General features: G+C 36.1%; 1 protein-coding gene across 1 annotated transcript in view; it reads right to left on the bottom strand.

The window, feature by feature from the left end:
- The window catches only part of F8 (coagulation factor VIII), a 146,929-nt gene that overhangs the window by 71,823 nt on the left and 62,721 nt on the right, over nt 1-12,385 (bottom strand). The window contains exons 11-12 of the mRNA XM_058535054.1: nt 8,392-8,606; nt 6,702-6,852 (exon numbers count right to left, since the gene is read on the bottom strand). Of these exons, the coding sequence (XP_058391037.1) occupies nt 6,702-6,852; nt 8,392-8,606 (366 nt within the window). The remainder of the gene's footprint in view (nt 1-6,701; nt 6,853-8,391; nt 8,607-12,385) is intronic.

The raw sequence follows: 12,385 nt of genomic DNA, 5'->3' as shown, positions 1-12,385 counted from the left end.
AACAAAGCCAGAGGCATCACACTTCCTGATTTCAAACTATAATACAAAGTGATAGTAATTAAAACAGTATGCTACTGGCATAAAAACAGACACATAGACCAATGGAATAGAATCGAGAGCCCAGAAATAAACCTTCACTTACATGGTCAACTAAGATTTGACAAGGGAGCCAAGAACACTCAATGGGGAAATGACAGTCTCTTCAATAAATGGTGCTGGGAAAACTGGACAGCCACATGCAAGAGAATGAAACTGGACCCCTACATTATACCATACACAAAAATTAACTTGAAATGGATTAAAGACTTAAACATAAGATCTGAAACTGTAAAACTCCTAGAAAACATAGGGAAAAATCTCCTTGACATTGGTCTTGGCAACAATTTTTTGTATATGATGCCAAAAGCACAAGCAACAAGAGCAAAAATAGACAAGTGAGACTACATCAAACTAAAAGGCTTCTGCACAGCAAAAGAAACAATCAACAAAATGAAAAGGCAACCTGCGGAGTGGGAGAAAATATTTGCAAACCATGTATCTGATAAGGAGTTAATATCCAAAGTATAGAAAGAACTCATACAACTCAATAACCAAAAATCAATCTGATTTTTAAAATGGGCAGAAGAACTGAATAGACGTTTTTCCAAAGAAGACATACAAATGGCCAATGGGTACATGAAAAGATGCTCAACATCACTAATCATCAGAGAAATGTGATCATCAGTGAAATAATTCAGACAGAGAGACAAATACTGCATGATTCCACTGATATGTAGAATCCAAAAGGGCTGAACTCACAAAAACAGAGAGTAGAATGATGGTTACCAGGGGCTTGGGGGTGGAGGAAATGGGGAGATGTTGTTCAAAGGGTACAAACTTCCAATTATAAGATGAGTAAGTCCTGGGGATCTAACGTACAGCATGGTGATTATAGCTAATAATACTGTGTTATATACTTGAAAGTTGCTAAGAGAGTAGATCTGAAACATTCTCATCACATCACAGAAAAAAGAAATGATAACTATGTGCCATGATGGAGGTGTTAGCTATCGCTATGGTCGTGATCATGTTGCAATATATAAGTGTATCAAAAAAACACAGTATACACCTTAAACTTACACAATGTTATATCTCAGTTACCTCTCAATAATGCTGGGAATAAACAAGCAACAACAGACTTTGTATGAAGGGTAAAATTTCAAGGGTAATTCCCTTCGAATGAAATAGAAGTGTGCATAACTCCCAAAGTAGTACAGGAAAAAGATAGAATTTTAAAAAATCTTAACCAAAAAAGCAATAAAGAAGAAAAAATGAAAAATTCAGAAAAAAATAGGAAACGCAAAATAAGATAGTACAAATAAATCCCATGCAGATGGGCTAATCCCCACTTAAGAGAGAGATGGTCAAATTGGATTTGAAAAAGATCAAACATATAACCCTTCTTCTCTAGACTCATCTTGCCACACTCTTTCATGATATAACTTACATGATTTTGTTCTTGAAATGAAGTGGGAATAAAGTGATAGAGATATGCATACAAACATTGAGGAAAGACTCCTAACTCAGAATGATTACAACATATCATACTGTCTTGAAAAACATATCATACGCTACATACACATATATCCATGCCTATGGTTTTTGTTTTGTGGTCATTGTTTATTTTACAAAAATGAGATCATATTACAGACACTTTTCTGCACCTGTGTCTTATTATTCAACAATACCTCATAGAAATTGCTCTAAGTAGCCTGGGTCTAGCTCTAATTCATTCTTTTTAATGGCGTCATAGTATTTCATTTTACAGGTGTGCACAATATATTCAAACATTCCTCTAATGATAGATATTGTCTTTGTTTTTAGTTTATTTGTTGGAGTACTACGAACTGCTACAACACATCCTATACATCTGCACTTATGTACTGGTGCTTTTATTCCTCTGGGGTATAGCCCAGCAGTAGGGATGTTGGGTCAAAAAGCATATATATATTTATATTTATATAATATAAATATAAATTTATTTATATATTTTATAAAGTTTATATAATATATATTTAATTGGAAAAATTTACATATAGTAAAATTGATTTTGATTTGGTGTACAGTTCTATGAGTTTCAGCACTTATATTGATGTGTGTAATCACCAGCACAATCAGGATGTAAAACATCTCCATCAACATAAAAAACTTCATTTTACTGGAGCTTTCCATTGCAAACAGTCAAAGTCCTGCCTACTCCCACCTAAGCCCTGACAACCACTGTTCTATTCTCCATCCTGATACAATTGCCTTTCCCAGAATGCCTTGTAAATGAAATCACATAGTATGTCATCTTTTGAGACTGGATGCTGTCACACAGCTTAATGCCTTTGAGGTTCATTCAAGTTGTGTGTATCAATAGTTCATTCTGTTTTATTGCTGAATAGTATTCCATTGTATAGATGTAGCACAGTTTGTTTAACCATTTGCTTAATGTAGGATATTTTGATTGTTGCCAAGTTCTTGTTTTTGCTTTTTATAAAAACTGGCCGATTTACTCTGCAGGGGCCCATTTTCCAGACGCTAAAGGTGAAGGTAGGAGAGGAGAGGTTTCCTCCCCTTTTCCCTTCTCTGTCATGTGTTTTCCCCAGGGGATAAAAATGGCCTGTACCCTTTTATTTAGGCCTACCTAAATAAAAAACCAAAAAAACTGGGTTTACAACAAGTTACAACATCTTAATTCCTTATAGAAAAGAGGAAGGAGCCAGAGGGAAGGGAAGTCCCTGGGGTGTGGGAAGGCACCTCCAACTTGATGGGACATCCCCCCTTAAATAGCTGCCCCAAATGGGACAAGCATGGCGCTATAGCATTTAAAAACTCCTCAGACTCAATTTTATCAAAACCAAGAGAAAAAAATTTTCCAAGTGCGATGGGGAGTGGGAAAGATACATTCTTCTGTAGTCTTCAGCGAATTCCAAGTCAAGTCATGGTAGGAAAGCAGGGTGACAGGTGGGGTGTGCGGAAAGGACAAAAGTGATCTTTTGGGGCCCTGTGGTCTGGGGGGCAGGGGAACACCGCTTTCTGAGCTCCTGGACAAAGGCTTCAATTATTTCCTCCTAACTCTCTGCAATTCTTTCATCACCTCTTCCAGAAGCTCCTGTTTCTCTCCTACTTTTGTGGCTTTCCTTCTTGGGGCCAATTGGTGGGCAGGCAGAATACCCATGGGTGAGTGCTCCAGGGGTGCTCCTGGCTCAAGACTCAGGGATTTGGAGCTGGCTCAGGTTCTCTGATTGTTTCCAAGTTTTAGCAATTATGGATAGAGCTGCTATAAACATTCATGGACAGGTTTTTGTGTGAACATAAATTTTCATTTCTCTAGGCTAAATACCCAGGAGTGAGATTTCTGGATCATATGGTAAGTGTATGTTTAACTTTATAAGAAACTACCGAGCCAGCCCTGATGGCCTAGTGGTTTCAAGTTCAGCGCCCTCTGCTTCAGTGGCCTGGGTTCATTTCCCAGTCCTGGAGCCACACCACTGACTGGTCTATCAGTAGCCATGCTGTGGTGGTGGCTCACATAGAAGAACTAGAAGAACTTACAACTGTCATATACAGCCATGCACTGGGGCTTTAGGGAAAAAGGAGAAGAAAAAAGAGGAAGATTGGCAACAGATGTTAGCTCTGTGCAAATCTTCCAAAAAAAAAAAAAAAGAAACAGCCAAGCTGTCTTCCAGAGTTACTATACCATTGCACATCCCCACCAGCAACGTATGAGGGTTCCTGTTGCTCTGCAGTCTTGGCAGCATATTTAATATTGTCCGTTTTGTTTTATTTTATCTATTAAAATAGACATATAGAGTTATCTCACTGTGGTTTTAATATGCATTTCCTTAGTGGCTAATAATGTTGAGTATTTATTCATGTACTTATTTGCCTTCCATATATCTTCTTTGGTGATGTGTCTGTTGAAATCTTTTCCAATTTTTAGGGGTTTGTTTTCTTACTGCTGAGTCTGAGAGTTCAGGTATATGATTTGCAAATACTTTATACCAATCTGTGGATTGTCTTTTCATTCTCTTTCACAGTATCTTTTGTACAGTAAAAGTTTTAAATTTTGATGAAATCCAATTTATTAGTTTTTTTCCTTCTATGGATTTTTATTTTGGTGTCATTTATCAGAACTCTTCACCTAACTCCAGGTCATGAAAATTTCCTCCTATATTTTCTTTGAAACATTTATGGTTTTACATTATACATTTAGATCTGTGATCCATTTTGAGTTAATCTTTGTGAGATTTAGTTTGAAATTTATATTTTTGTATATGGATGACCAATTGTCCCAACACCATTTGTTGAAAAGACTATCCTTTCTCCATTGAATTGTGTTTCCACCTTTGTCAAAAATCAATTAGCCATTTATGTGTGGGTCTATTTCTGCACTTTATAGTCTGTGTCATTGATCTTTGCCAATACAATGCTATCTTAATCACTGTAGCTTTAGAGTAAGTCTTAAAATCAAGTAATATGTGTCCTCCAATTTAATTTTTGTTTTTCAAAATTGTCTGGCTATTCTAATTCCTTTGCCTTTCCATACAAATTTTATAATATGCTTTTTTCTACCAAGAAAAAATCCTGCTGGGATTTTAATAGGAATTGCATTAAATCTATCGATTAGTTTGAGGATAGCTGACACCTTCACTCTATTGAGTCTTCCAATCTGTAAACCTTGTATGTCTCTCCACTTATTTAGGTCTTGTAAAATTTCTTTTATTAGTGTTTTGTAATTTTCAGTGCAAAGATGCTGCACGTTTTGTTAGATTTATGCCTAAGTATTTCATTTTTTGAGCTACTGTAAATGGTATTATTTTTGTAATTTAGGTTTCCAATAGTTTGCTGTTGGTATATAAAAATATGACTGACTTTTATATGTTGACCTTGTATTCTGCAATCAGGGAAAACTCACTTATTAATCCTAGGAGGTTTTTTTTGAGTTCTTGAGATTTTCTATGTAGATAAGCATTTCATATTCTGTTTTATTTCTTCACTCCAATATGCATGCTTTTAAATCTTTCTATTCTCCTTCTCCAATTTACCTGCTGCCAACTACTTTTCAGCATTCTCAGATGGCTGCTCCAGGCTTTCTGTTAAGGATTTTTAGTTGCCTTAAGTGGGGTAGACAGAGTGACGTGTACTTATTCCATCTTAACCAGAACCAGAACTCCAAAAGGCATTTATTTGTAATTTTGATGGTTTCAATCAGATTGGTTTCAAAATGACCATACTAGTTATCCACCAGCATTGTATGAGAATGCCCTTTTGGGGCTGGCCCGGTGGTGCAAGCGGTTAAGTGCTCACGCTCCGCTGCAGCGGCCCGGGGTTCGCCGGTTCAGATCCCGGGCGCACAGTGACGCACCGCTTGTTAAGCCATGCTGTGGTAGCGTCCCATATAAAGTAAAGGAAGATGGGCACGGATGTTAGCCCAGGGCCAGTCTTCCTCAGAAAAAAAGAGGAGGATTGGCATTGGATGTTAGCCCAGGGCTGGTCTTCCTTGCCAAAAAAAAAAAAAAAAAGAATGCCCTTTTACTCACAAGCCCACTAGTAATAATTCTTATAATTTTGCCAGTCTGATAGGTATAAAATGCTATCACATTGGTATTCTATTTTGCATTTCCCTGTAGTGAAAATTTATCATATTTTTGACCATTCTGATTTGTGTTTATATATAAACACATACACCTATGTATGTATGTTATGGGCTGAACTGTGCTCCCACCCAAATTCATATGTTGATGTTCTAACTCCTAGTACTTCAGAATGTGATTACATTTAGAGATAGGGTCTTTAAACAGGTAATTCATTAAAATGAGGCCATTAGGTGGGCCCTAATCCTACATGACTGGTGTTCTTATAAGAGCAAATTTGTACACAGACATGTGCATGCACAGAGGAAAGACCATGTGAGGGCACAGAGAGAAGGTGGCCAACTACAAGCCAAGGAGAGAGGCCTCAGAAGAAACCAATTCTGCTGACACCTTGATCTTGGACTTCTAGCCTCTAGAATCGTGAGGAAATATATCTCTGCTGTTGAAGCCACCCAGTCTGTGGTGTGTTTTAGTATGGGCTACCTGGACACGGAACAGTTAGTGGAAAGTTGTAATATGGAAGGAGATGAGGAGACAAGAGGGAGGGGCAGTCAAGTAAATAGTGAAAGGATCATGTTGTACACCTTAAATACATACAATTTTTATTTGTCAATGCCTCAATAAAGCTGTAAAAAAAAAGATATTGGTTTTTTTATGTATAATATCTTGATTAATTTGACTGTTAAATTGCTATAGCTGGCAATCGTTTTACATATGTAAAATTGCATTCCATTTGTATTTCATATGTAATTTACCAATTGCCTGCATTTTATATTAAGGATGGATTATGCATGTTTGGGTAAATGAAAGCTGTGTCTTATTTGATTTATCCTTTAAAAGTAAAGTTCTCTGAATATTTGTTGCCTTCTAAAACAAAAAATACACATTATCTGAACATATTTATGCATTTATATAAAATTATATATATTCATATGTAACAATTTTTAAGGGAATATGACTCTTACTTGGCATATAATTAATCCATTAGCTGGACATCAATTTGATGGCTTCAATTTCCCTTTGGTGGCTTCAATTTCCCCTTATCCATTACCCATTGGACTCAAGTGCTGCTTTACTTACTGTGCATGATATTGGAGACTTGGAACTCTGGATCCTTGGGCTGCACTCCATCTGCATTGGGGAGGAAGCGCCGCATATTCTCTGTGAGGTACCAGCTTCGATTCTCATCAAATACAGAAAACAGGATGACATTTCTCTTGTCTGACATCATCTGTTAGTTACATACATTGAAAGAAAGAAAGAAATGCTACTAGTATTGTCAGATAGGAATTAGCAGCCTACGATGGAAGTGATAGCATGCATGCAATATACCTATAATCCTTTGGCTCAATTCCATTTCTCTCTAGGATCACTACGATGGCACATACCAGGGCCTGGGAGTGGGAGTGGGTACTAGGAGCCATGAGTGTATGTTTGGAGCAAATGTGTCCTCAGGGCAAGAAGGTGACTGGACCCATTAAACTTAGTTTCTTCTGGATCTGTAACCTCATTCTCTCCATATTCAGATTAGAGGATTTTCACTCTTTAAAGACCCAAGTGATTATTCAGTGTCTTTCTTAAACAAGTTAGTCAAGTCAAGTAAGATTAATGCCTGTCCTAAACTTCTATCTAGCAACCACCCTTCTGCAAGACTACCAATCTATAAAAAATTAAAAATAGAAAACAGAAATCAAATATCAAAGCTAAGATGAACCATAAAATGTTAACTAACACTAATATCTTAAGTTTTCTGTTTAAAAAGTTTTAAGTCTTTTTCAGAAAAGCAGTTTGTATATGAACCAAAGTTATGAGTTACTCCCTCACTAGTTGAATCTCCTAAGATTTAATGTGTAAACTTCACTAATATGTATAAATTTCATTTTGTATAACCTATCACTAAAGAAACCAAAATGCAGAGGGGAAGAGATTGGAGGTACATTTCAGTTCTCTTCCATAAACTGGTGGAAAAACTATAATTAGGAACAATTTGTCAGGACAGGTATACTCTGGGTTTGTGTGACATATGTTTTACCTGCATTAAAGTTCACGTGCTTTACCCTCTAAACCAATGAAATGTATTCAGACTAGTGGGGATCCTATGTATCATAAATAACCAAATGGACATGTAGTCAAGGCTCAGCAATATGGCAATGAATTATTCTGGAACTAAGCAATGAGTTTCTGTGAAGAATTAAGCTTTTCTTACTCAGAGAATTTTATTTTTTTAAAGCAGCAGAAATGGTCCAAATTCTAACCATATCCAAAATATTTTCGATCTTTCTCTGTATTTTTCCTAACAGATATTTATTGAACTCCTACTAATGCCGTGCACTATGCTACATGCTACAGATATGTTAATTTTGAGGTATTTTTGTGTCACTCATCATGAGATGTCCAGGAGAGAATTCTAGGCTGTGATATAGATTTGTGGGACAACTAAAAATAGGTGGCAATAGCATGTAAAAATGGGCAAAACCACCTACTGAGAGTGGAATTTTAAACTGGGAATGAGTATTATAGAAATAATCTAGGGCCCAGGCTCTCCTATCCATCCAGCAAGCAAGTTTATTACACCAAAGTCCAATTCAGTAACAGCTGTGAGAAATCCAGCTCATTTCTTGTATTGGCCAACATTGCAGACTACTATATTGTCAGCAGGATTTAGGGGGGCATACACTGAGAAAACATAGGAAATATTATCTGGAAGTTCATATGTATCATCATTCCATGTTTAGCTTCAAATCCAGCACTTGGAAAGAGAAGAACTCACCTGGTTTCCTCTTTGATCTACAGATTCTTTGTAGCAGATGAGGAGAGGGCCAATGAGTCCTGAAGCTAGATCTCTCTCTAGATTAACAAAGCTCGTGTAATATCGGGTCAGGCACCGAGGATCTGATTTAGTTGGCCCATCTTCTACAGTCACTGTCCATTTATACTTGAATATCTCTCCTGGCAGAATTGGCATATCTTTCAAATGTTTCACACCTACCCACACCCAAACCCCAAAATATCTTGATTAGAATATAACAAGCAATATATTGTTAATTGTGTTGTTGTTGCAAGGGGTCTACAAATTTATAGGTACATATGAAGTTTCTCAATAAATGGAAACTAAATTTGCACCTATTGTATGTTTAAGATTCACAATTTTTTACAATAAAAATGGGTCCAGGAAATTTTTGCTAGCATAACTAGTTTGACTTGAAATGGGCAGATCTACCCACTATTACAAATACATAGAAATATTAGATAATAACATTTTTTAAATATTTTAAATACATAGCTGAAAATATACGAAGAAGAAAAAAAATCCCAAGTGCTAAAAAAAGAGACTAAAGCCAGAGTGGTAAAGCTACAGTTGATGATCCAGTTGACCGTGAGAGTTTCAGGCCTGAATATAGGCCACCGAAGTTTTAACTCACATATGGTATCAAGAGATGTGGTATCTGATCTCTGTGAGGAGCAGGAGCAATATTTGAGACCTGCTCTTAGGCTAATGGGTCCTCAGGGCAAGAACCGTCTGATTTTAGTAATTAAAACTCACTCCAGGGTATGTTTAATAGCTGAAGATACAGTCTAAATCAAAATTTCAACTTTATATCCATTCTAAGATCTTCCTCATCCCTATTAGGTTAAGCCTGACCTATGGTTAGGGAACCTACAAAAAGAGAATGGCATGGTATCTTCTTTCAGTATTTCTCAACCTTTTCTCTTCCCTTTTCCAGGCGCTGGAAGTGATGGTGGATGGGTATTAGAGGAAAGGGCAAACAGACTTTTCCTTAATAGGTCCTGCTGTTTGAGCCCCCTCTCTTTGACAACACTATTTGGTCACCAATGCTTCCTGTGTGGCAGGTGCCCAAATGCTGGTCTTTTCTTAGGACACATGTATGGTTTCCTTGGAGTCTCCATGGGGACCTCAGCACTGCATAGTTCCATGACATGAGAGCTGTTTACTTCAGCTATCCTTCTGCAACCCTCTTCCCCCCATCACCTCTTTTTACCTTCAGTGATATATGCAAGAGACTATTATTCCTGGTATCCCTCACTATGCCAGATTGCCTTCTTAGGCAGAGTATCTTCAAAAGAGATCAAGCCAGCTACTTTCGACAGTATCCACTTACTACAGAGAAAACTCATACATTCAGATCAAACAACAGAAGGGCAGACTGCTCCATTCTTACCCTCTCTTCTTGTCTGCTAGTATGGGCAGTACAGCCTTCAGAATTCTCCACATAAAAAGCAAATCACTAGTAACTGTGTTCATGCACGCCTCTAAATTTCAGAGTGTACATTCAATATCTCCTCAGAATTCTGTTACCATGCCGTTCTCCCATATAGGAATGCAAATCAAACTGGCACTAGAATTCTCATCGACAACAATGAATATTAGAAAAGAGTGGATGGATCTACATACTGTTTTCCATAGTGGCTGCACCAGTTTACATTCCCACCAGCAGTGCACAAGGGTTCCCTTTTCTCCACATCCTTTCCAACACTTGTTATTTCTTGTGTTTTTGATAACAGCAAATCTGACGGGCGTGAGGTGATATCTCATTGTGGTTTTTATTTGCATTTCCCTAATAATTAGTGATGTTGAATATCTTTTCATGTGCCTGTTGGCTGTCTGTATATCTTCTTTCGAAAAAATGTCTATTCAGACCCTATGCCCAGTTTTTGATTGGGTTGTTTATTTTTTTTGCTATTCAGTTGTATGAGTTATTTATATATTTTGGATATTAACTCCTTATCAGATATATGATTTGAAAATATCTTTTCCCATTCAGTAGGTTGTCTTTTTGTTTTGTTGATGATTTTCTTTGTTGTGCAGAAGCTTTTTAGTTTGATGTAGTCCCATTTGATTATTTTTACTTTTGTTTCCCTTGCCTGAGGAAACAGTATGGAGATTTCTCAAAAAATTAAGAATAGTACTATCATATGGTCCAGCTACTCCAGTTCTGGGTATTTACCTGGAAAATGTGAAACCACTAATTTGAAAAGATATATGCACCCCTATGTTCATTGCAGCATTATTCACAACAGCTAAGATTTGGAAACAACCTAAGTACCCATCAACGGATGAATGGATAAAGAAGATGTGGTGTATATATATATGTATACACACACACACACAATGGAATACTACTTAGCCATGAAAAACACAAAATCATGCCATTTGTGACAACATGGATGGACCTTGAAGGTATTATGCTAAGCGAAATAAGTCAGATGGAGAAAGACAACTACCATATGACTTCACTCACATGTGGAAGATAAACAAACAAACAAACATAGATATAGAGAACAGATTGGTGGTTACCAGAGGGAAAGGGGGTAGGCGGAAGGAGAAAGCGGTAAAGGGGGACATTTGTACGATGATGGATGGAGACTAGATTTTTGGTGGTGAACACAATGTAGTGTACACAGAAGTCAAAATAAAACGATGTACACCTGAAATCTATATAACATTATAGACCAATGTGACGTCAATTAAAAAAAAGAAAAAAGTGGATGGAAAACTATTTATCACCAGCCTATCTATACATCATATTATACTGAAGGACTCATAAAGTTTACCCTCTATGTACTAAATGTATTTGGAAATTACTTGAAGATATACTTCCAGAACAACAAAAGAAATTAAAAACAGAAAGGTACAAGATAATGGCACTAACCTACAAGTCCAAAGAAATGCATCCAAAGATGGCAGCTCAGAAACACACACTAAAATAATATAAATGCTGTTCTTTTTATTTTTAAAGTTTAGAATAAATATATATACAAATCAAGGAGTTATTTAAAATTGTAGTATAAAATGTAAATATTATCAACTTTAATTTTATCAAAGTAAAGGTATGGCTGGCAGCAGTTGAGAAATATTTTTAAAGTTCTAATGATAGCCAATTCAGGAACTAAAAACACCAATAAAAGTCTAAAACAACTGGAGTGGGAAGAAGCACAATGCTAAATTCTTGTTTAACACAAAATAAAATAAATACATAATGTCTAAAGTTGAAAAACAAAGGATTAGCATATATGTAATTTTTTAGAGATATACAGATAACCAACCACCAAAAACCTAAAACAGAAATGCTTAAAAATGGATGCCTCCAGGGAGTGGGACTTACAGCCCTTCTGTAGTTTTAAGTATCTATTGTTTTGATAAAATATTCACCCAAAATTAAAGAATAGAAAGAATATGTATAACATCCAACCTACTAAAGGAAAAATATATAACAAAGAAAACCACTGACAAAAGAAATAAAATAATTGTAAATAAAAATATAAAATTATCAGAACACATACAAACAGATCAATAGTAATACAAACGTGACTAGGCTGAAAACAAAACTAAACCCAGATATATGCTCTTTACATGGGCCAGCCTAACACAAGATAAACCAAAATATGGGAAAATAACAGCAAGGGAAAGATAAACTAGCTAACCATGTGTAGCAATACTAAAATTAGCAAAATAGAATTCAAGTTAAGGAGCATAAAACAGAACCAAGAAGGATATTTTTATTGATAAAAGGTACAATCCATGAGAAAGATGTCATGAATTTTTAAACAACAAAAAACATAGCAAATAAAAACTAGAGTTGTGTACTATTCTGAAATGAAAGGTAAAGAGATTACTAGATATCAAAAGTGTGGAATGTAGCCAAAACCTCTATTCAGAAAAAAATGTATGACCTTAAATGCACTTCCTAAGAAAAAGTAATGCCTATAATCAAAAAAAGTAAGAAGATAAATGATAGAAAGGT

Source organism: Diceros bicornis, chromosome X, assembly GCF_020826845.1.
Source record: "Diceros bicornis minor isolate mBicDic1 chromosome X, mDicBic1.mat.cur, whole genome shotgun sequence".
Lineage (NCBI taxonomy): Eukaryota > Metazoa > Chordata > Mammalia > Perissodactyla > Rhinocerotidae > Diceros > Diceros bicornis.
This window is presented reverse-complemented; position numbering and strand designations above follow the sequence as displayed.